This window comes from Conger conger, chromosome 13 (genome assembly GCF_963514075.1).
Source record: "Conger conger chromosome 13, fConCon1.1, whole genome shotgun sequence".
Lineage (NCBI taxonomy): Eukaryota > Metazoa > Chordata > Actinopteri > Anguilliformes > Congridae > Conger > Conger conger.
In genome coordinates, this window is record NC_083772.1 from 27,956,321 (window position 1) to 27,982,240 (window position 25,920).

The window sequence follows — 25,920 nt, forward strand, 5'->3', positions numbered from 1 at the left end:
AAGTATACAGAAACATCTTATCTGTTCAGATCCAGCCAAACGCCTCAAAGCTGACTGGATGGTGTTTCACCTTGCAGCAGGACATAACCCCAAACATACTGCTAAGCCAAAAAGTAGAATAATGTTGCTTGTATAAAATGAAGGCTAAAGCCACCATATTTGTTTCTCATGAAATTGTCCAGTGCACTATTTGTTGCTGTTTGTGTAAAATTACTGTATTTGCTTCATGTGTAGAGTGCTTGATCTGAATACTAAAACAGCCATTCATACTTGGGTTTCATCAGAGGTTTAGCCCAGCAATTTATGAAAAATATAAACCGAATTCAAATGAATTCAGAATTATGACAACTTTGCCTTAATTATGATTACATTACATGTCATTTGACTGACACTCTTTTGACTGACACTTTCGTTCTAGCAAACTGTTGCATTCACTCATCTAGATGCTTCCTGTGATTGCAAAAACAAAATGTCACAAACAAATACAAATATGTGTACTGACAAAACTAGTTTCCTGAGCATATGGTATAATAAAACTCATTACAAAATTTAGTTTGTTAACCTTTCCATCAAATGCCTTTTTGTGTTTTTCTCAGGTTTCAGTAAAATTATGTAACATTTTGGAGCAAATAAGCACAGCAGTAACCCAAAACTTGATGCTAGAATTGCAAATATCTCCACAGCTACAGTGAACTTTCCAGGTGAGCTGACATAAGCTGGTATAAACGCCAGCCACACTGCACAGAAGATCAGCATGCTGAAGGTGATGTATTTGGCCTCATTAAAATTACCTGGAAGCTTCCTGGCCAGAAAAGCCAGAATGAAGCACAGAGCAGCCAGGAACCCAATGTATCCAAGAACACACCAAAAAGCCTTTTCAGAACCAACACTACACTCCAGGATTATTCTGGACCTCTGGTACTGGGTGTTTTTGTTTGGGAAAGGAGGGGCAGTGAGCAGCCACACTGCACATATTATCACTTGTATAAAGGTGCAGGAAGATATGATAAATCTCTGCTGTTTGGGCCCCAGCCATTTCATGATGTTGTTTCCAGGCCTGGTGGCTGTAAAGGCAGCCAGCACCACCAGAGTCTTCCCCAGGATACAGGAGATGCAGAGTGAGAAAGTAATGCTGAAGGCAGTATGGCGCAGCATGCAGGACCATGATGTAGGCTCTCCGATGAACACCAGTGCACACAGGAAGCACAGAGTCAGAGAGAGCAGGATGAAGAAGCTCAGCTCTGAGTTGTTGACTTTGACAATCGGAGTGTTCCTGTGGTAGAGGAAAACTCCCAGAACAGCGACAGTCAGGCAGGCTCCTACTACAGCAATCACAGTCAGGGTCAGTCCCATTGCATCATGGGAGAGGTACTCAATCGCTTTGGGTATGCATTCAGTTCTGGCTGCATTGGACCAGTAATCCTCAGGACAAGATGTGCAATCTATTGAATCTAAAGATGAAGACAGTAATAAACAACATACAATGTTATAAAATGGAAGTCTGCATTATATATATATGATATATATCACCATCATTTCAGTCCCTGTAAGAGCTGTGCACTTGACTATGCCCTGACTGGACTGCGACTTTCGCCACAGACCTGGTCAGAGCAAGCGACCCAATGAAATTCACTCCACCAAAACTGCAGTGCACTGCTTCATCTTCACTAACACACCCCCAGCAGCACCAATCCTCCTCTTCAGCACATGACGAGTCACCAAATTACCAATCAGGCTAAACCACGTCAAAATCCATTAAATACCACTTTGGCAGTTTGACCAGAAAATAGAGCCCACTGGCTCAGCAGAGACCGTTAAGATACCAAACCTTTGTACATTAGTCAAATCATACGGCAGCTCATTGCTGTCAAAGTGAACAAAAATATTATAGAGATGTAATGACAAAATTATTTGAGGCACATAATTATGGAATGGCCGAGGGATTTTTCTTTACCTGAAACAATGGTAATGCCTAAACATGCATTTGAAGTAACAAGTGCTTTGATACATTGATACTTCACAAGCATACATTAAGTACAATACAATACATTAAAAAGGTGCACCATCTCATATAAGAGTGAGATAATACTAAAATTCAAAAATTTTTATCATGGAATACCAATACCAAAAGTTTAATATCCTGTATTCTGTCTGTTCGTTATTCTGTGTTTTTGTAACTTTATTATTTCATATATTCATGCCTGGTTTCCAGGCGGCACGGATGGTGCAGTGGGTAGCACTGCCGCCTCACAGCAAGGAGGTCCTGGGTTCGAATCCCCGTCGGCCGGGGCCCCTCTGTGTGGAGTTTGCATGTTCTCCCCGTGTCTGCGTGGGTTTCCTCCGGGTACTCCGGTTTCCTCCCACAGTCCAAAGACATGCACGTTAGGCTGATTGGAGAGTCTAAATTGCCCGTAGGTATGAGTGTGTGAGTGAATGGTGTGTGTGCCCTGCGATAGACTGGCGACCTGTCCAGGGTGTATTCCTGCCTTTCGCCCGATGTATGCTGGGATAGGCTCCAGCCCCCCTGCGACCCTGATCAGGATAAGCGGGTTCAGATAATGGATGGATGGATGGATGCCTGGTTTCCGTTTACATGAATTTTTCATTGCACTCTTCTTCCCCTGTGATGCTTGTGTCTTTAGGGTTTTTACCTGACTTTGTGTCGTGCCTATTCCCTTCAGATTGAACGCCCTTTGCTGAAGGAAATTCACTACCTCCTCGTTGGGTATTCAAACTGCATGACGCCTTGCCCCTCTTTCAGTATCCTACTTATACAACAGCTTATCAACAAAAAGGATCATTCTAATATAAACATTTGTTTCAAATGTTATTTGATCCGTTTTAATGTAGCTTAACTTACTGTACTGTACAAACAAGTATTCCAACAAATATCCCAAACTCTATCACCAGGTGTGGAACATTAGAGTTACATGAATTGGCATGAACTAATGTAGTTGTTAACATTTATGATATACTAATACATTAATTAAACATGAAATTAACCTTTCACTAGTTAATGTATTTGTTCATATTTATACATGAGCAAACCATAGAATAAACATATCATTAGTTAACCATTAGAAAATACATTAACTGATTTTCAATTTAATGTGACTTGGCAATGACTAATGTCGTTAATATGAATTAATGATACAAAATATAAATTCATAAACAATTAGTACAGATTAATTTCTCAGTAGTTACTAAATGAGTAAATTCAAATTCATGTAACATTATTGCAAAGTGTTACCTCCATTTTATACGCAGCGGACCGAGAATGACATTGTAAGATGGTCCCTGCATAGCCTGTCCCTACCAGTCTATCAGTTTTCTACAAATGTTCTCACTTCTCACTCTTACTCTTGCTGAAGAGTGCTTTGGTGTAGAACTTCTTGCTTGTGGTCGAATATAGGCAAACTATGCATTTTGTAGCAATTACAGGTATGAATGGTTAAACGTTTAAATGGTTGACCAAACCTGATTTGAAAATGTTTCTAAAAACCGAAAACTGAAGCTGAAATGGTAAGCTCAGTTTAAAATAATGCATGTTCACCACCAGGCATATTATTGCAGTTTACATTCTAAATTAGCAATCGACAAGCTACAGCAGTTCTAGCAATCAATCTGGACATTTCAGGGGCTTTAAATTGCAAACACCACAGGGAATTGAATGCTACAGTATTAGAGTTGTCAAAGAATTTCTGGAATTGTTGGTAGACTTATGGCTTATTGTAACGTTATGTTGTTTCTTACAGTTCACAGAAGATCCGTGCTTATTCATTGACACGCAAATTCAAACTACCGGCAAACTGAATGTAGCTTTCCACTATGCTGTATCTACATAAAAACAAAGCAGTACATCATTAACCGTTTAAAAAATTGGATGGTATCCGTTTACAAAACCTGATGATTTGCCATATCCCTAGTAGCCATCAATGTCATTAAGAATACGAACATAATATACAGTATGCCACTGTATGAGTCTTGCCTGTTAAAGTATTCAATATTCAATATTCAAAAGAACAGTTTTGCTGGACAGCATTAACTACAATTAACTCATGTTAACTAGTCAGCATTAAGATTCAGTTTGGTTTTAGGTTAAAAAAAGAGCTTGTTATCACAGATAGCTATCTAGCCAATGTCTGAATTATATAAAAAAACTACAAACCTGTCTAATTGTAGAAACCCCCAAAATACACCAAAAAGTGGAAGTATCTGAGAGGTGAAGGAAATGTGTGTAGACCAGGCGCTACTGGTCATGTTTAATTCAATGTTCGCTTGTGTATCGGACTCGAAAAATAGAAATTGAACCTCTCCTCTGTTCTAACAGTTAAGCAAAAGGAACTGAAAATGTCCACCAATAGTGTGGTTCTACGACCGCTATCTATCTGTGTTTCTGTTTATAAGAAATTATTTGTTGCGCCTTAGTTTCCAGTATTTAAAATCAATGAATTTTTTGTGCACCAGTTGCAGAAATGATTTTACACATTAATGTAGTTGGTTTCATTGCCATTAATGAGGCTAACCAGGGCCTCGTCATCCTCAAATTGTATCAGTGAACAGCTACTATAATGAGTGAGGTACAATCCCTCTGCTACCCCATAATTACTGTATGTGCAACCAAACCCTTTGCAAATGATTTTTTAAAACAAGAAAAAAACAGTGGTATTACCTGCCATAGAAAAAACACACAAATACCATTACTGTATTAACAATGTAGTGAGATATTTAATATCATGTAAGTGAAAGTAATAATGGCTATTAAAAAATATTTAGTCTTCAGTGCTTTTTTAAAAATATGGAAAAATGTCAACACTGATCGAGAGTGATTGATCTTTTATAGGTTTTTGGTTCGACTATCAATGTTCAGAAAAATACAATCAGTTCAATGTTTAAAAAGAGATACCACAGTGAAGTGAGTAAAGTACTTGCCAGTGATTTTTAGCTAAATGCTTATTAGGTATGCTCCGATCAGGGTTTTTGAGGCCGATCACCGATCCCCGATTGCTGAAACCAGAATTGGCCAATACCGATTCAGATCTTTCATTTAAAGCCTTCTATTTATTGTGTAGCATTATTTTTTATTTTATTTAATATTTATAGCAATATAGCAATAAAAGTAACTACTCTTGTATTTTTAGGATTGTGGAAAACATTGTAATTAAGAGCTGAGAAAGTATCAAATTGTTTATTTATTGGCAGGCAACATATGCAACATATTCAATTCTTATTTATGTCATGTAGATTATGAAAAAAACTTAAACCAATGTAATAGCCTCTACTTGGCTAAAGGTTAGCAAATATTTTGCCTTTTCTGTGGAATAAAAGCAAAAGGTGCACAGAGATAAGCACTATTTTTCAAAGTTTGTCTTTATAAATAAAAGCATCTTCGTAAGACTGTTCCTAGTCATCTACAACCTTCGGCACTATGCTGAAACGTCTCTTGCTATCTACACTTGTGCACAGCACACAGAGCTGGGCTCATGCTGACTCTCTGAGTGACAACTGAGTGACAGATGACTGTCTTGTTAAAGGGTTAACTCGCTTTACTGACTTAGCGCTGGCTTGCTTTCTATATTTGCTTTGCCGAATCCTTTGATGTGTGGAATGCTCAAATGTCTAATGTGGTCTTTTTCAGACACCTTGTATAACTGCCAGGCTGGTGCCACGTGCAAAGAAATGTCTGACATATTTTGCATTATCTGATCAGCCCTTCTGAGGCCGATCAGAGCATCCCTAATGCTTATGCCTGCGAGCAAAAAAAAAGCCAACCTAGTAGTCTATTTGTTCAATTGAAGTAACGAGCACGCACCTGTCTTATTACTAATCTTCCCGCTGTCACATGGTACACAGTCAAAGCAGCACAGAGGCTCACCACGACGGACAGCCTTCCTGCTTCCTGGAGCACAGCTCTCACTGCACACAGACACCAACACCTGCAAGAGAGAAAACACAGCCAGGTATAGCTGTAGCTGCGTAGGTGTCCCTGTAAATGAGATTCATGGGTCAGGCACTGATTACACTTAGTTTAAATTAAGTTTTGTTTGGAGAATCTCCATTTGACATTGAATTATCTACGATTAAGGTTAATCTGTGTTTGTGAAACTGGCCCTGTATCTCTCTATTTGATGGCACCACACTTTTATCTGTCTATATCCATGGTCCAAGAGGCCAGGGGTTGCTGCTAAGACATCTAAATTGGTTTTGAGTTTCACTGGCGCTTCTGCCGGGTGGCTGAAAATTTGTAACTACTTACTGTTTGCATAACCACCACCAGATGGCAAATGTGAGCGCTCTAATCTGGAGCTGTCTGAAATAATTGCAATGACAGTAGGGGGCAGCAGAGTTTTATTTCTAATATAGGCCTACATTTCAGGAAGAGTCCACAAACTATCTAAAGATAAGTATCTAAAGATACATAAACTAGAAATACTCATAACTTTGTTATGTGCAATAACTGTCATTTCACAAATAATGATGTTCATCTGAACATTATAGTTTAAGCTACAATGGGCAAAGTTTGAATTGGGGTTGGGAAATCGGATGTTAGATCTGCACATCAGGTCAGCGTCACCCTAGAGCTGTGTGTCAAGATGCACCCAAAGTAATATTTAGAAATACATTTAATATCTCTTGAGCCAAATGCTAGAATGCAAGATCGTGCACTCAACGATCAGGTCTATATAATGAATAAGGATTTCGCTAAATTAGCATTTCTGTAGGTCGATGATAAAGAACAACGCAGGCTGAGTCTGAGTTAAACCAACGATTGCTATTCCATTTTATACAACAGCTTGGTTAAATACTCAATCCTGATTGGCAGGGAGGGATGTGGCACTTTTCCATTTTGGTTCGCTATGAAGTAGTGTCTTCAAAAGCAGGTCCAGTTGTTGACTACCTACTGATCAATGTTGAGTTGATGCTTTCACTTCAGATTTGCACTTACCTCCACTTTACCCTACAGAACTTCAACAGGGGGCATCGCATGTACTGAAATACACACTGTGTGCAGCTTGCCTCTCTCTGGTGGCCCGTCCACATTAATGCCTCCTCTTGTATGACAAGATCCAGCCCAGCTTCCTTTGCACCATCAAACCTTCCCACATTGACAAACTCAATGTTTCCAGCTGCACCTCTTTGCCAGTTGATCACATCATATGATGGAACTACATCTCCATTTGCATCAAAATTCACCTCCTCTCCAGAAATACTAAAAGAGACTTCCTGAAGATAATGCTGGAGCTTTGAGATGAAAATAAAAAAGAATATTTAATTCCGGGAAAATTCATTGAGAAATATAAGTATTATGACGACAAGATTATATTGAAATAATGTAAATTTCCATCCATCCATTATCTGAACCCGCTTATCCTGATCAGGGTCGCAGGGGGCTGGAGCCTATCCCAGCATACATTGGGCGAAAGGCAGGAATACACCCTGGACAGGTCGCCAGTCTATCGCAGGGCACACACACCATTCACTCACACACTCATACCTACGGGCAATTTAGACTCTCCAATCATCCTAACGTGCATGTCTTTGGACTGTGGGAGGAAACCGGAGTACCCGGAGGAAACCCACGCAGACACGGGGAGAACATGCAAACTCCGCACAGAGAGGCCCCGGCCGACGGGGATTCGAACCCAGGACCTCCTTGCAGTGAGGCAGTAGTGCTACCCACTGCACCATCCGTGCCGCCTAAGGTAAATTTAGGATTGATTATTGTTTCATTATTTTAGTTGGAGTGAATTGATTTGAAATGTGGAGGGGATAAAGAGGGAAATGAGTGATGGTTTTGCTTCTTATGATTTTTTTGTATCCTACATATTAAAATTAAGTCCAAATAGATAAAAATACCAGTGTATTTTTTTAAACGTATATTTAAATGATTCTACAGAATTAGTGACTGACACTGTAATGGTAAACATTTTTTATGTCATTGAATCAATATGCAGAGCAGTTCTGTGTGGCTTGATTGTTGATAAATGACGATGCTTTTTTAATTCTGAATCACAATAGAACATTTTTGCACATATAGCTTTTATGAATGTTACCCATAGCTTTTATGAATCACTTATGTACTGTATTACGCAAATAGAGAATCTTTATCAGGGAATTCACATTTATTTTACATCTATTGGTCAGGGACACTTCGACACACCCCGGGTGGGATTGAACCAGCAACCCTCTGACTGTCAGACGACTGCTCTTACCACCTGAGCCGATGTCACCCAAATTGCTTCTGTTAATCTTGAAAACATTGCTATATTTTCATTATTTATTTATTTAACCTTTTTTTTGGAATCACCTGCCATGGTTGAATGTTTGTGGCATCAGCACATGAGGAGTTGTGGAAGGGCCCTCTCCCAGGCTTACAGCTGATGAGGTTGTGCAGGGAGTGAGCTATGGCGTACACAGCTTTGTACACGTTGTAGGCAACACGAGGGCTGGAGGTGTTCAGGTAGGCAGAGTGCTGCTCCTTCAGGGGCTCCAGCCCTGAACAGGGGGGCAGCTGGGAGGAAGCTTGGGTCCTGTTGCTGGAGGGGTAGAGAGTGCAACCGTACAAAGCATCCCACAGCTCATGCACCAACAGGTTACTGGGGTATCTCAATGGGTTAATATCGGTAAGATAGTCTCTGAGACCGGGAATCGCCCCCTGTCGGATGGCAAACCCTATAGTACCTCCTAGAAATGGGTAGAACTCGCTGCCTGTAAACAGTGAGGCTGTTACCCAAGCTTCACTGGCAATCCATTGGATCCCTGTGATGTTCTGATCCATGTAGTCTTTCAATAAGGGGTAGAGCTCCCCCTCAACAGCAAAGACCACCACAACCCTTGCAGTGGACTGTTTCATAATGTTAAGGATTTCCTGTACTCTCTCGCGATTGTACACTTTGGGGATCATTTCATGGTATGCTAAACATACACCAGTGTTTTTTATTTCCTTTATCAATCCCTGTAGAGCAAATTTTCCATAGTCATGGTTCTCAAGGACGACGCCAACCCACATCCAGCCAAATTTCTGCAGAAGGCGAGCGATGGCTTTCACTTGGTAATTGTCATTAGGGACAACTCTGAAAAATGTTGGGAATTCATTCTTGTTGCTGAGACAGGAACATGTTGAAAAGTAACTTATCTGAAAAAAACAAAGTCAACATTCTTTATTATTATTAAGTACATAAACACAACAATCCAATTTGGTTTTATAAAAAAGTGCCAGGCACACTAAGTATGTTACTATTATGCAAGGTCATTGTCTGGCACCATCTGAGCAATGAAGTCTCTTAATGATTGTATTGTTCCAAGTAAATGTTACCTAAATCTTTGACCTAAATTTAGTGACCTAAATTTCCTGAATATTTATTAGAATTATTTAAATGAAAAGAATCAATACAAGTTAATCATGTGGAAGTATATGCTTAAAAAATTCTATCAGCAATATTTTTGCACCGGTGCATTTGACGTTTCTTGTCAAAACCCACCACACATATTATTGTCAAATTCTAGTGAAACTAACATATAGACTAGTGTTGGTTGATGTATATTACATGGAATATTGAAATGGAAATAATTATTTTCAATAATTGGGAGAAAATGTGATATTATATTACGGGGCTACAATGTGAATGATAGCCAACAGCTGGCATTTTGGGATTTAATGCTTTTCACAACACAGTATTAATTATTTAAATTGCAGTACAATGTACACAACTGTGTACAAATGACACATTGTAGAAAGAGTTGATACTATTCAGCTATTATGTAGACTACTTTTCAATGGATACCAATTTCACACATTCCTGGACAGTAAAGGCAAGCAAGAACATATATCTACTTATTATAAAAAAGTTTCTCAACTGAACCTACAGAACCATGGATCTAATTCAACAGTATATTGTTAATGTTTAATCCATATTGCCTCTATGAATACATTTTTTGTCTGATAGGAAATACATACCATCGGAATTCTAAAGGGCTCTAGAGTTCTGGAGAGAACAATAGACTGTCCAGACCCAGATTCTCCAACCACGGCCAAAACATGAGATTTGGCTGAACACACCAAACTGCCGGATTTCTGCGGTCCATTCAGAACTGCAAGAACTGCTGCCTGAGCTGTCACAGGGGTTGTGCAGGAGTCATGGATCTTGTATCCCAGAGTAAAGTTAGGCAACAGGTTCTGACTCTGGTTGATCTCCTCAACAGCCAGCCTCATGGTCTGCGCCCAGCGGAAAGATCTGGGATCAAATCTGTGCAGAGACCAACAGCATGACATGGCTCTTTTGGAAAAGAAAACAGTTTCCCATACACATCAGAATAACTAATAACCTTACCCCCAACATTGTGGAGCAGCTGGTTTGTCAGTGAATTTCTTGTCTGGTGGCTCAACCCTGTAATGCATGGGGAAAATCCCTCCGATTATGAAGTCTCCAACAGCCTGGAAATCTGGCTCAAAGTTGCCCTGCAAAGAACAGACTGAAGCAGTGGTTAGACTGGCAGGAGTGACCGCAGAGGAGGGGTAAGACAGGGACCACATCACCAACAGAGGAGTCATCTTCAACTTGGCTAATCCCACACACTGTGATGATCAGTCAGATGCAGTATTTTATTCAACCTCTCCTCTGTGTACCTCATTATTTTCTGTATCTCATTGGATTTCACCATTGGCTGGAAAGCATGTGACATCATAGCATTGCATTCCCCAAAGATAAAGTTGAGACACAGAGCTCTTCTAAAATTATACACTAGTGAATTTTCATTTGCTAACATCACCATGATATATTGTCACTTGTTTTTCACCTGTCTCTATCTTTAGCCCTTTAGATTTTTGTGTTAAAACATTGTAACAAGACCATTGTGAATCCCTTCCTATTATTTAAAAATGTTGACATGTTGACACATTCACAGAGAAGGGGGAGGGATAAACAGTGTTGTGGTGTTTGTTGCTGCAATTCCGCTCTTGACCGTTAGAAGTCCGCAATTACCTATTGTACCTTTAATCTTGGACTTTTGTATTTATATTTGTCTCAGTGCTGTAGTTCCTGAAGTTGTAAATGTCTCGGTATGGTACTTACAGAATTGGCCCAGAATCTACCTTGTGTACTAAACTTATGTTTATGGCCTCTTTGTTCAATGACCTTGCTGTTTTGTATGTCACTTTGGATAAAAGTGTCTGCTTAATAAAATGTCATGGTTTTTTCTTCAACAATGTGCTTCAAATATAGGCAAACAATAGTTGTTTACCACCAGCAAAAGTAGCAGAAGGAGGTTTTTATGACTTTGAGCTCTGCTTTGCTGTAGCTGCTTGGCTATTGCATTGGATAAATATATAGTGGTGTGTGTTTTGTATACTCTTCGATCATAGTGAGTTATTCATATATAAGCCATACATTCTCAAATGCAGGGGGAGCTTGCTGAAGGTCCAACCATAGTGTATACAGAACCTCCAGTAAGACTAGGCACAATATATTTTGCGTGACTGTTAAGATGTATTCTGAGTAGTGAGATTATTGGTTCAGAACTAATACATATTTCTACTGTATAAAAAACAATAGATACATTTACAAATATCATACAAATACATTTATATGGAGATGAAGTACATTTATTTAGGGGTACCAAAACTAAGAGGACTAGGACAATTACAATGTTACTTTCAGTGTTACACTTAAATTCTGCTTGTGTACGTACTGTATGTCTGACATCAAGTCACCCAGGCAAGTAAGGGGGAAAGAACTGACTGACTAAAGGTCAGGTTACACTTACATACATTTAACAATTTGTAGAACAAACTCTTATGGACTGATGAATATTAACCTTACACCAAAGTGATGGAAAGAGAAAAGTGGGGAGAAAGTATAGGTAATGAATGGCCTGGGCACATATGGCTGTCATTGAAACTGGCTCACTTGTCTCTATTGCTGATGTGATGATGAATAAATTCTGAAGTGTACAGAAACATCTTATCTGTTCAGATCCAGCCAAACGCCTCAAAGCTGACTGGATGGTGTTTCACCTTGCAGCAGGACATAACCCCAAACATACTGCGAAGCCAAAAAGTAGAATAATGTTGCTTGTATAAAATGAAGGCTATGGCCACCACATTTGTTTCTCATGAAATTGTCCAGTGCACTATTTGTTGCTGTTTGTGTAAAATGACTGTATTTGCTTCATGTGTAGAGTGCTTGATCTGAATACTAAAACAGCCATTCATACTTGGGTTTCATCAGAGGTTTAGCCCAGCAATTTATAAAGAATATAAACCAAATTCAAATGAATTGGAAGCTACATAATCAGAATTATGACAACCTTGCCTTAATGATGATTACATTACATGTCATTTGACTGACACTCTTTTGACTGACACTTTCGTTCTAGCAAACTGTTGCATTCACTCATCTAGATGCTTCCTGTGATTGCAAAAACAAAATGTCACAAACAAATACAAATATGTGTACTGACAAAACGAGTTTCCTGAGCATATTGTATAATAAAACTCATTACAAAATTTAGTTCGTTAACCTTCCCATTAAATGCCTTTTAGTGTTTTTCTCAGGTTTCAGTAAAATTATGTAACATTTTGGAGCAAATAAGCACAGCAGTAACCCAAAACTTGATGCTAGAATTGCAAATATCTCCACAGCTACAGTGAACTTTCCAGGTGAGCTGACATAAGCTGGTATAAAGGCGAGCCACACTGCACAGAAGATCAGCATGCTGAAGGTGATGTATTTGGCCTCGTTAAAATTACCTGGCAGCTTCCTGGCCAGAAAAGCCAGAATGAAGCACAGAGCAGCCAGGAACCCAATGTATCCCAGAACACACCAGAAGGCCTGTTCGGAACCTACACTACACTCCAGGATTATTCTGGACCTCTGGTACTGGGTGTTTTTATTTGGGAAAGGAGGAGCAGTGATCAGCCACACTGCACAGATTATCACTTGTATGAAGGTACAGACAGATATGATAAATCTCTGCTGTTTGGGCCCCAGCCATTTCATGATGTTGTTTCCAGGCCTGGTGGCTGTAAAGGCAGCCAGCACCACCAGAGTCTTCCCCAGGATACAGGAGATGCAGATTGAGAAAGTAATGCTGAAGGCAGTATGGCGCAGCATGCAGGACCATGATGTAGGCTCTCCGATGAACACCAGTGCACACAGGAAGCACAGAGTCAGAGAGAGCAGGATGAAGAAGCTCAGCTCTGAGTTGTTGACTTTGACAATCGGAGTGTTCCTGTGGTAGAGGAAAACTCCCAGAACAGCGACAGTCAGGCAGGCTCCTACTACAGCAATCACAGTCAGGGTCAGTCCCATTGCATCATGGGAGAGGTACTCAATCGCTTTGGGTATGCATTCAGTTCTGGCTGCATTGGACCAGTAATCCTCAGGACAAGATGTACAATCTATTGAATCTAAAGAGGAAAAGGCATAAAAACAAAAAACAATTATTTTGACAAAAAAATGACAAATAATGACTTGAAAAGTAAAGTGAGTTTTCACCTGTCTTATTACTAATCTTCCCGCTGTCACATGGTGAACAATCAAAGCAGCACAGAGGCTCGCCACGACGGACAGCCTTCCTGCTTCCTGGAGCACAGCTCTCACTGCACACAGACACCAACACCTGCATGAGAAAAACACAGCCAGGTATAGCAACAGGTACATATGTTTTGCCAGAGTTCATTGGATAATTATGATAATAAAAGCAGATCTGCCAGGCACTGTCAATGCAGTTTCATTATATTTTACCCCTGATGTATATGATGCAGAGATTTTGCAATTTTAGAAAATATATACATTCGTCGTCAGAGTTGGGCCCTGTTGACTACCTGGTGATCAATTTAGAGTTGAAGCTTTCACTTGAGAATTGTACTTACCTCCACTTTACCCTACAGAACATCAACATATGGCATCGCATGTACTGAAATACACACTGTGTGCAGCTTGCCTCTCTCTGGTGGCCCGCCCACAGGATTCCCTCCTCTTGGATGAATAGCTCCTTCCCAGCCTCTTTTGCACCATCAAACCTTCCCACATTGACAAACTCAATGTTTCCAGTGGCACCTCTTTGCCAGTTGATAACATCATATGATGGAACTACATCTCCATTTGCATCAAAATTCACCTCCTCTCCAGAAATACGAAAAGAGACTTCCTGAAGATAGTGCTGGAGCTTTGTGATGGAAATGAAGAAAGGTAAAAATTTGATGAAATTCATACATGAAGTAGAACTTTTTTTTCTTTTTTCTTTTTTTTAACGTTTTAACCCTAAGAATTAAAAAATTTCTCATTCAATAATTTAAACTCAATCATTAAAATCAATCTTTTTCATCATTCTGAAAATAATGATGTGCTTAAAGACCTAACCTAAGAGGTGTGTATGCAGCATGACATGACATGAAATTTCTAGATTGAATGAAATCATTAAAAAAGTCCCCTCAAAAAGTATTGGAACAGCAAGGTAAATTCCTTTGTTTTTGCAATACACTGAATACAGTTGGGGTTGAGATAAAAACATGAGCAAGAGTTCAGAATTTCAGCTTTCATTTCCTGGTATTTATACCGAGCTATCTTAAACTACTTAGAACATAGCACCTTTGGTATCAGACCATCCAATAACACTTAATATTTTATAGAATATCCCTTGCTTGCAATAACTGCATCAAGCCATTGACATCACCAAACTGTTGCATTCTTCTTTTGTGATCTTCAATCACCTCTTCAGGTGGTAAAATGCATGCTCAATTGAGGTCCAGTGATTGACTTGGACAGTCTTTTTCTCTCTAATGAAGAACTTTGTTGTGTTGGCAGTATGTTTTGAGTCATTGCTTGCTGCATAATGAAGTTCCTCCCAATTAGTTTGGACACATCTCTCCATAAGTTGGTAGACAGAATGTTTTTGTAGACTTCTCAATTCATCCTGCTGCTACCATCATGAGTGACATCATCACGAAAGATTAGTGAGCCCACCCCAGAAGCAGCCATGACACTTCCTCCACCGCGTTTCACAGATGAGCTTGTACGTTTTGGATCATGAGCAGATCCAGTGGTGGCAGCTATTTAGGATGGGCCCCGGTGCAACACACACACACACACACACACACATAGCACCATTCCCACACACACACACACAGCACAGCAGTTAAGGGGTCTTCCCCAGCTTACCTCCAAAAAATCATCAGACCCTACACCCCTGCCAGACCTCTTCGTTCAGCCTCAACAGGCTGCTTGGCACCTCCCCCTGTCCGAACCTCCACCTCACGCTCACGACTACTGTCTGTTCTGGCTCCACGGTGGTGGAATGAACTCCCCGTTGAGGTCAGAACTGTAGAATCTCTCCCCACCTTCAAGCGCAAACTGAAGACGCACCTCTTCAAGCAGCACCTCTCCCCGTCCCTCCCTACCTCCCTGTGAACCTTAATTGTTGTCTTTCTGTGATTTACTTTGTGTATCAGTATTTTTAGTTGGCTAGGTAAGCAGTGTTTGGATAGTTAAGTTTGGTCACTTATGCTTTGTTGTTTGTTTGTTTGTTTGTTTGTTTAAAAAAAATAAAAAATAAAAATAAAAATCAAATAGGCCCTGGTCCTTATCTTTGTTGTACAGGTAGCAGTTGAAATTGTACTTCCCTCTCGGATCTTTCAGCGCACTTATCCCTGGTTATGGGTATGCATTTTGTTGTACGTCGCTCTGGATAAGAGCGTCTGCCAAATGCCATTAATGTAATGTAATGTAATGTAGACAGACATTTCAAAGACCATACTTTGGATTGTATTTGGCTCATGAGTAACTTTAGTTATTGGGACACAGGCCACAATTTATACTTTCTATATCGTGAGTTTTTTTAAGCCCCCTGACATTGGTGGAAAGCTAAGTTTACAACAGAAAACCAGTCCAACAATTGAACAAACAAATCAAGTTCACGGTAACTGCTGGGAGAATGAGCAGCTTCCTTGGCTAATTTGAAAGCAATGCGAGTGAAGTACATTTACGGACTTATGACTCCTGTTAATTAATGATTGCAAGATTGAGCAATGTAAGAATGAAGTTCTCACATTAACGTTACCGCGTTAAGCAAAACTGGAATCTAGGGTGTGGAAATATAGGTTGAGATGTTTTGACATAGGACTAGGTTAACCCCAATACAGCTCAGCTCAGCTCAGCTCAGCTCAGGGTTTAGCACGGCTACGTCCAAATTTTCACTTTTCAGCCAAATATAGCAAAATTTTCTCCTGAAAAAGTACAGTAGGCTGACGTTATATCTAGCTTGCTATCCTACCTGCAAGGTTTTGCCGCAATGATTGCGATGGGCAACTGCTACTGGGAACAGGGTAGCAGTTCAGTGATTATTTTTCCAAAAAGCCGTCCAGTTTAGGTAGCCTTGTTACCTTTTCCTCCTGGTCCTTTTTATCTTTTCTTTTCTGCAAGCCACTTTTGTGCTTCAAGAGCATTTTCACACTAGGCAGCTAAATGGTGCTCAATATTTTACACACTAAATTCACTAATATCCACACATCATCAAGACCTTTCACATTGGAAAACAGCAAACATATTTCCCAGCAGCACTCTTGGCATATCAGGAAATAACATCAGCACCAAATGAATTAGCCTTATTTAATTGAATAGTTTATACATTATAGCCTTTTTTCAGTAAAATAGACACACTATATAAATTTAGCATGATTACATAATGTAGAAGGAAATATCCATGTAATTGTAATAACATGACCAAGAGGAGTTTGCTTATTTATGGATAAACACACGCCACTGTTAAAGCATACGTAGTCGTGTTATTTTCCGGTGAGTGGTTAAAATATTTTTTAAAACAGACATACCGATATAAGACACATAGAGACATGGGCCCTCCTGGATCAAGGGGCCCAGTGCCCATGGGCTCCCCCAAACCAGGGGCAAAGGTGCAACTGCACCTGCGGCACCACCTAAATGACCGCCACTGAGCATATATCTTTACATTTTGGCCTTTTCATCACTTTGGTAGAGGTTAATCTTGGTCTCATCAGTCCATAAAACTTTGTTCCAGAACTTTTGTGGCTCATCTCTGTACTTCTTGGCTAATTTTAATCTCGCCTTCCGATTATTACTACTGATGAGTGGTTTGCATCTTGTGGTATTATCTTGTGGCTAAGTCTTCTTAAAACGGTTGAATGAGATGCCTTTTCCCAGTGGAGATTGTTTGTCATGTCACTGAATTATGTTTTCACAATGTTTCTGTAATCAACTGCTGTTGTTTTCCTTCGATGTCTGTTGCTCAGTGGTTCCTTTCTTTTTCAGGACATTCCAAGTTGTTGTACAAGATATCCTCAATGCTTGTGCAATGGCTCTGATGGATTTCCCCTGTTCTAAGCTGGTATTTCTTTTCTAACAGAAATGCAGTCTTTACAAGCAAAACCCAAGGCTAAAACCAAGAGTAGACATTTAGAACTGTTTATTGTTTAACCAATCAATCTAAGGACACCTCTCAGCAACAAAAAACACCTGTCAGTCAATACTTTTGCTCACCCAAAAATCAGGTGGTCTAATACAAAAGGTCATATGTTCTAAATTGTTTAACAAATCTCAAAATAAAAAAAATAAAAGCTGAAATTGGGATCTGTCGTCTCATGTATATCTTTTGATCTCAAACTCAATTTTCTTCGGTGCATAGCAAAAACAAAGGAATTGACCTTGTTGTTGACCAGTACTTTTGAAGGGGACTTTAGATTTAAGCACACATTATGACAGGCTATTGTCACTCAGACATCATTACATATCAAGATATACAACAATAATAGTAGAATACAAACAGTCGGATACAAACAGAGCTCAAATGTGACCGGCTCCATGCTTCAGATACACATTTTTCAGTTTATTATGGCAAGTACAAAAATAAGACATCACTTGGTGAGACTGAGTATTTCTGGAGGTATGAATGTTTGAATGTTTTGATCATCAAAAAATACACCCACAAACCAGGAACTATTGTGAAAAATGGCTATATGTCTGTGCCCCTTTTTTCCTATTGCTTTTTTCCTTTCTCTGCTTTCACTCTGGGCCTTGTTTTCCCTCTCGTCCCAGCTGTTTCTCCTTGTCTTTCATCATCTGTTCCCCAGCACCCACACCTGTTCATTGTTAAGTTAATTTGTTAGTATATTTGAGCCTGCCTGTTTTGCTCTTTGGTTACTTGTTGTCAGTCCTGTTTCCCTTGTGGTTTGGTTTGGCTAGCTGTGTTTATTCTGTTTTATCTGTTTTGTTTGATTATCTGGATTATCAGTTTTGACTCCTGCCTGGATTTCTTTGCCTCTGAAGCTGGATTCATGTTTTTGCACTTTTGTTTGTTTTGACTGCTTACCTGGGATCGAACTCTGCCTGTTTCACAACTCTGCACTTGATGTTCACTACCATACCTGTATACTGGATTTTGACCACTACCTGGCCTTGCTTAATTCTGTTTATCCACATTAAAGCTTTCCATTTTCATGTTACCACTGAGTCTGCACTGCACATGATAGTATTTAAAACCATAATTTCATGAAAATACTTTAACCTCTAACCTCTAACTTTAAACCCTGAATCTCATTCTTCCATTCTTCATTATTTTAGTATGACTCCACTCATTTTCATGTAACGTCAAAAACCTGATAACTGCTCCCCATATTGAGATATAAGAATAATACTTCAAAGAATGCCAACCATTTTGATAGCCTTTATCCATAGGTAATTACTTATTTCTTGATTGATACTTACTTCTTTTGTGGGATAGCTATCTGCCCTCCCTCTATCGATCATGGGATTACAGCAGCAAAATCATTGAAGTTGACTGAATGGGCCAACTCTTGAATACTGCGTTGAGTCTTGAATAAAATGAGGGATATAAAACAGAACCTAGTTCAGGCTGTATTTAAGAAATTGTTTAGGTGGCTACTGTGTATCATAGAAATGGGAAAATTGAATTGCAAAAAAACCCCTGCCTGGTTGAGTTGCAACGACAAACACCCCACCTTAAAACTGTTTCAAGAAGCAGCACAAAAGCAAAACACCCGCACCATCTTGCGATGACCAGTGAACAGAGGCATCTACCATGGGAGGAGGAAAAAACATGAACAGCCGTATCTCTTCATTAAACAAGAATGGTTTATAATGATACGGTTTTTATTATGTTATACCGCAACTTGTAATCACAGAGACTGATAAAGTATGATATCCATCTTTCAAACCATATCAATGACAAACGTGTTTGTTTGTTTGTTTGGGACTCGAAAGTGTGGTGAGTGAAAGATAGCCTATTTCTTATATTTATCATAGCCTGGAGGATCAAGTAGTTCCAATATTTAACAAAATTTCACAAATTTACACGGCAATTTGAATTTTGACATTTTGGCCAATGGTGGACCTGATATTCTGCAATGCGATTCTGGTATTAACTCAATTCTGACTAGATAGTGATTTAGTAACATTTTTGTCCTGTGAAATTGCTGAGTATGAGACATGTATCTGAAGCTTGTGCCGGGTCACAAATCAACATATATCAAATGTTTATGATCACCTGTGAGGTCTTACCTGCCATGGTTGAATGTTTGTGGCATCAGCACATGAGGAGTTGTGGAAGGGCCCTCTCCCAGGCTTACAGCTGATGAGGTTGTGCAGGGAGTGAGCTATGGCGTACACAGCTTTGTACACATTGTAGGAAACACGAGGGCTGGAGGTGTTCAGGTAGGCAGAGTGCTGCTCCTTCAGGGGCTCCAGCCCTGAACAGGGGGGCAGCCGCAAGGAAGCTTGGGTCCTGTTGCTGGAGGGGTAGAAAGAGCAACCGTACAAAGCACCCCACAGCTCATGCACCAGGGGGTTACTGGGGTACCTCAATGGGTTTACACTCATCAGGTAGTCTCTCAAATCTGGTATCCACCCCTGTCGGATGGCAAACCCAATCGTACCTCCTAGAAATGGGTAAAACTCACTGCTTGTGAATAATGAGGCTGTTACCCAGGCTTCACTGGCAATCCATTGTATCCCTGTGATGTTCTGATCCATGTACTCTCTAAGGAATGGATAGAGCTCCCCTTCACCAGTGAAAACCACCACAACCCTTGCAGTGGACTGTTTCATAATGTTAAGGATTTCCTGTACTCTCTCACGATTGTACACTTTGGGGATCATTTCCTGGTACGCTAAACACACACCAGTGTGTTCTATTTCCCTCATCAATCCATGTAGAGCAAATTTTCCATAGTCATGGTCCTCAAGGATGACACCAACCCACATCCAACCAAATCTCTGCAAGAGGCGAGCAATGGCTTTCACCTGGTAGTCATCATTTGGAAGAACTCTGAAAAATGTTGGGAATTCTTTCCTGTTACTCAAACAGGAACATGTAGAAAAATAACTGATCTGAAAAGGAAAAGTCAAATATGTTCTGTATAATCCATCACATCACATGGACCGAATATCAGTACAGCAATACTGCTATTGCATGTAATTTAATATTATACAAGATACTGTTGCTTTGGATCATTGTTCTGAACCATGTAGCCTAATTTGGGGTTCACATACATTCTGTATGCAACCTTCTCCTCAGTTATTTGCATGACCCAAATATTTCAACTTCATCTTTAGACTACCTGTCTATGTAACCTTGCCCTCTGGACAAAAAATAATAACAACACTTATTGTTTCAAAGAAACGGTAATTATGTCTTCACATATTACATTTATTACATATTACCTATGCCAAGAGAGAAACTGTTGCAAAATATTTGATTAATTGTCAACCAGTTTACCTAGCCCTACCATAGCCACTTGCATTGTAGTGGCAGGACAATTGAACTGATTACTGTGGCCCCAGCATGCGGTGGGGTGGGGGGGCAGCAATGGCCTGGACATTGAATGTCTGTTTTTGAACAGCGTTATTTCATAAAAATGGACAAATATCCATAGTGTCAATTAGCTATTATAACGAGTAACAAGTTATTTTATCTAATTGACACTATGGATATTTGTGGATTGTTTACAAAAACTCCAAAGAAGAAGCTGTAAGAAGAACTCTGAAGAAGCAGTAACTTCTTCTGATTCAGAGACACGCGATTTTCCTGAGAAAGCTAAGGAAAATTCAGCTAGCTCTCGTGACCCTGATGCTGCCTACACCTGCAGCATGACAACACCTGCTGCTGGACCCCTGACAAGGTGCCATTCAGCGACATCATCACTGATCTTGGGGGGAAAGACATTGGCCTGAAATGGCCTGAGCTTGCTAGTTTCCCTAAACATCTCATTGGGAACATTAATCATGCATTCTCTGTTTTCTACAATTCAAAGTACACATAGTATGTTAGATAAACTCTTCATGAAGGTGGGCGCTCAGAATTGGAAAAAAATTCTGGTACTAACACACCACCGAGACAGCAGGAGAATCAATGGCAGCCAAGCTATCTTACAGCCATCAACGTACCGTGGAGAAACCCAAGACTATTCGAGCATATCCATTGCTATTATAAAATTACTCGCTAAATTAGGCTTGCCTTTCCGGGGACACTGCAAAGAAGCGACGGGCAATGATAGAAGTAGAATACCGGTGTTGTAAAGAGTTATTTGGTGCAGTGTTTTTGTGGAAAATAACTGTGTTTAATTTTAAAAAGGTTTTTTCGTTGCATCATTCGTAAATATTCAAATAAATAGACATTCTAATCTTGTATTCGAATCACACCAGTGTGACTGTACACCATACACCAGTGGGAACAGTCTAGTACTGTACCTGTGTGACAGTACGCACCAAAGGCTTAGATTAGAGGGCTATGTATAGGGCTGTAATTAGCCTACTACATGGTCAAAATGCAGCCTATAAAAATACCATTTAATAAAAGCTGAGAATCTTTTACCACATGCAAATGGTTTGATTACAAATTAATTATGTGGCAAGTGTGGGCTCAAATAATGGAATGGCAATATTGCTACCACAGACAGATAATTACACAGGCGGAGCAATCCATTTGTCTCTATCAAGTCCATTTAAAAGTACAAACAATAAACTTAAGAGAAATAGGCCTACAGATCCACGTACGTTCTGGGCAATTGTTTTCTGTTTCAGAAAAAGAAATAAGAAAAACAATACAAGGTTATTCAATATTCATTTTATGAACAGACATTGAAAAATGAGAATGAAATGGTTATTACAAATGCATCAGCCACAATAACGTTTAAAGTAACATTGTATATTCCATGAATACCATGCACATATTTGGTCCTATTTAGCACCCTATTTAGCGCTCTGACACGGTTTCAACCCCAGAGCTGTTTAAACTAGCCCCTAGTTAGGGCAAGTTTTAACAGTTTCATCCCCACTAATTACGACTGAACTGTCAACCACTGCAGGTCATTGCTGGAATTATTTTCATTTTTGCAACGCCTGCAGAAAAATTGTAATAGAATAAAATATTTTTTTACATTTTATTGACTACATCTGTATATAACGCAATACACCACGTGGATATCATGTTGTGTTGCAGTGTGCTGTAGATACTTAAAACATTGTAAAAAAATTGTTATTCTTAATAAACTGAATTTGAAACACCTTCAACCTGTGCTCTGAACACAATGATTTCTGGAATTATAAATATTTGTTTTCTTTAAGGTTCAATGGATAGAACTGCACTAGTAATCATAAGATATTATTGCATGCTGCATATTTACAGTTTTACAGACTTATTGTGCAAGGTACATACACACATGTCAAAATAATTGTTACATTACTTAGTAATAAGGTGCATTTCTATTCAGTGCCATGCTTAATATATTTTCATAAGGTAATATTAGAAAAATATAACACACTATCAAGAAATAGGCAGGATGCTAACAGCTTCAGTATTAATGCAAGCTTAAAATTGAAAATAATGTTTGGAATTTAGCAATCCATCTAATCTTTAAATTAGGTATAGCAGCTATAACAGGAAATACATACCATTGGAATTCTGAAGGGCTGTAGACTTCTGGAGAGAACAATAGATTGTGCAGACCCAGATTCTCCAACCACAGCTAAAGGCGGAGAGGATCCAGAACAGACTTTGTTGTGGGCTTCAACCGGTCCATTCAGAACCATCAAAACTGCTGCCTGAGCTGTCACAGGGGTTGTGCAGGAGTCATGGATCTTGTATCCCAGAGTGACGTTAGGCAACAGGTTCCGACTCTGGTTGATTTCCTCAACAGCCAGCCTCATGGTCTGGGCCCAGCGGAAAGATCTGGAGTCAAATCTGTGTAGAGGCCAACATCAGAAAGTGACATGACTCTTTGTTGGAAAAGGGAAAACTTTTCCACACAACAGAATAACCATGACCTCACCCCCAACACTGTGGAGCAACTGGTTTGTAAGAGAAGTCTTGGTCTGGTGGCTCAACCCGGTAATGCATGGGGAAAATCCCTCCGATCATGAAGTCTCCATCAGCCTGGAAATCTGATTCAAAGTTGTTTACCAGAGAACAGGTTGGAGCAGGGTTTAGCTTGGCAGGATAGATAGCAGAGAAAGTGTAAGATAGGCACCACATCCTGACCAACAGGGGAGTCATCTTCAACCAGACTGATCCTTTGCACTGGTGTGCAGTGTGAGGAGCGGTACTTTATTAATTGACCTCCTCTCTGTGCATCTAATTATTTTCTCTCTCAGTAGAATTCTATGTCAGCAGAAGACCACATGACATCACCCGTTACACTCCCAGTAGACACGACCATGGCACAGAGGTCACCATTTTCCATAATTTCAGTTTTATTCCATGCAGATACTGTAGTTTGGACAATGCTGTAATGATGCCTCTGAAAATTAATAATGTGTTACAAAATAAATAAAAAATATAACTATACCTTCTGCAGATGCATTGTAATTACAGTAACTTGTAACACAGTTCGATTTATGAAGTCAAAAATTAGCTATGTTATTGTGTAGCAGGAACATTCATACCTGAGAGAATCTGCCAGTTTAAAATCATTTTCAGTCATTTTGTCACAGGCCTATTATTTGCTACAATAACACTGGAAAAATGACTGCAACACAATGAATGCAATACCCTTCTCCTTCCATGGCTTTTCTTTAATACATGTGTTTTTAAAATTTAAAAAAACTTTACCACAAAAAAACCTTTGCCGGTCTCTCTCAAAGATGCTCCAAATAAAACAATTTGCTACACATCAATATACAAAAAAAATTTTTTATTCAACAAACAGATTTCAGTAAGGTTTTAGGGCCCACCATAGTACAGAGTCTGCCTTGTTGAAAATGTCCAATGACCTGCTCCTCTCTATCGTTTCCGGTGACTGTGCCATCTTGATTCTTCTTGACCTCAGCACAGCATTTGACACACTGGATCATGACATTTTAATTGACCATCTCCAGTATGGGGTTGGTGTTGACCTGACCTGGTTGACCTGGTTCACATCCTACCTTAGCGATAGAAGTTTCTCAGTCAGCTTTGGCAATTTCTCCTCTCCCTCAGCTAGTCTCTCCAGCAGGGTCCCACAGGGTTCCATCCTCGGTCCCATTCTGTTCTCTATTTACATGCTTCCCCTTGGTACAATTATTCAAAAGTACAACATTTCTTTCCATTGCTTTGCAGATGACACACAGCTTTATCTCCCCCTGAAACCAAATGACCAATGTAATCTAAACAGTTTGATGGACTGCCTTAGGGAATCAAGTGTTGGATGGCACAAAACTTCCTGTAGCTGAATGAAAGCAAGACCGCAGTTGTTCTATTCGGCCCCCGTGACTCCATCAAATCGATTTCGAACAACCTAGGCAACCTGGCCACTCTTGTCAAACCCTATACGAGAAACCTTAGTGTGATATTTGACTCCGCCTTCAAGTTAAATCAGATAAATGCAGTAGTAAAAGGCAGTTTTTTCCAGCTTTGTACCATTGCAAAAATCAAGTCTTTTCTCTCTTTCAAAGATCTTGAGAAAGTCATTCATGCCTTCATATCTTCCCGCTTAGACTATTGTAATTCCCTGTATACCGGGAATAGTCAGTCGGCCCTGTCCCGTCTGCAACTGGGTCAGAACACCGCTGCCAGGCTCCTGACGGGTACCCGGAAGAGAGACCATATTAGCCCTATTCTGGCCTCTCTCCACTGGCTTCCAGTGCGGTTCAGAATTGATTTTAAGGTTCTGCTGTTTGTTTTCAAAGCCCAGTATGGGCAGGCCCCCTCCTATATCTCAGACCTTTTAACCACTTATTCCACCTCCAGGTCCCTCAGGTCGTCAAACTTGGGGCTCCTGGCTGTCCCAAGAGCTAAGCTTAAGGTCAGGGGTGACCGCGCCTTCGCTGTTCAGCACCTAGACTGTAGAATAGCATCCCTCTCTCGATCAGATCTGCCCCCTCCATTAATTCCTTCAAGTCCAGGCTTAAAACTTACTTTTATTCTTTAGCGTTCCGACCCTGATGTGGTTTTATATGTGCCTATGTCCATGTTTTGTCATTCTGCACCTGTGTGCTGATTGTATTGCAGCTTATGTCGGTGTTTTTGCTTTTAGTCTTTTTTTATTGTGATTTTTCACTAAGATTTTACTGCCTGCTCAGCACTTTGTTCAACGTGGGTTGTTTTTAAATGTGCTTTACAAAATTTTTCCCTTCTTTCTCCACATTTTGGCCTTTCCAACACATTGGTAGAGGATAATCCTGGTCTCATCAGTCCATAAAACTGTAATCTCACTTTCCGATTCTTACTACTGATGAGTGGTTTGCATCTTGTGGTATAGCCTCTATATTGCTGCTCTCTGTCTTCTTTGAATATTTGATTGAAATACCTTTACTCCTGCCCTGTGGAGATTGTTTTGGATGTTTTGACTGACTGATGTTTTGGGGTTCATCTTCACAGCTCTCACAATGTTTCTGTCATGAACTGCTGTTGCTTTCCTTTGTCGACCTGTTCAATGTCTGTTGCTCAGTCGGCCAG

General features: G+C 39.9%; 2 protein-coding genes across 2 annotated transcripts; both read right to left on the reverse strand.

Moving 5' to 3' along the window:
• Positions 1–549: 549 nt before the first annotated feature.
• On the reverse strand, positions 550–10,552 carry LOC133107493 (extracellular calcium-sensing receptor-like). Its single transcript, XM_061216480.1, has 6 exons — positions 10,332–10,552; positions 9,959–10,247; positions 8,309–9,136; positions 7,018–7,242; positions 5,813–5,936; positions 550–1,451 (listed from the first exon to the last, which is right to left on the reverse strand). The coding sequence occupies exons 1-6, from the start codon at positions 10,550–10,552 to the stop codon at positions 550–552; spliced, it is 2,589 nt and encodes an 862-aa protein (XP_061072464.1).
• A 1,954-nt stretch (positions 10,553–12,506) lies between these two features.
• Positions 12,507–24,496, reverse strand: LOC133107494 (extracellular calcium-sensing receptor-like). Its single transcript, XM_061216481.1, has 7 exons — positions 24,411–24,496; positions 23,318–23,521; positions 22,941–23,229; positions 19,551–20,378; positions 13,945–14,169; positions 13,497–13,620; positions 12,507–13,408 (listed from the first exon to the last, which is right to left on the reverse strand). The coding sequence occupies exons 1-7, from the start codon at positions 24,494–24,496 to the stop codon at positions 12,507–12,509; spliced, it is 2,658 nt and encodes an 885-aa protein (XP_061072465.1).
• Positions 24,497–25,920: the final 1,424 nt, after the last annotated feature.

Coding starts and splice junctions, on each gene's coding strand:
- LOC133107493 (XM_061216480.1), bottom strand. CDS start 10,552: ATGACTCCTCTGTTGGTGATGTGGTCCCTGTCTTACCCCTCCTCTGCG. Junction 9,137..9,958: donor AGCCCTTTAGAATTCCGATG/GTATGTATTTCC, acceptor TGTTTTTTTCAG/ATAAGTTACTTTTCAACATG. Junction 7,243..8,308: donor CAAACATTCAACCATGGCAG/GTGATTCCAAAA, acceptor TTCATCTCAAAG/CTCCAGCATTATCTTCAGGA.
- LOC133107494 (XM_061216481.1), bottom strand. CDS start 24,496: ATGGAACCCTGTGGGACCCTGCTGGAGAGACTAGCTGAGGGAGAGGAG. Junction 14,170..19,550: donor CAAACATTCAACCATGGCAG/GTAAGACCTCAC, acceptor TCCATCACAAAG/CTCCAGCACTATCTTCAGGA. Junction 13,409..13,496: donor GAAGATTAGTAATAAGACAG/GTGAAAACTCAC, acceptor TTTCCTCTTTAG/ATTCAATAGATTGTACATCT.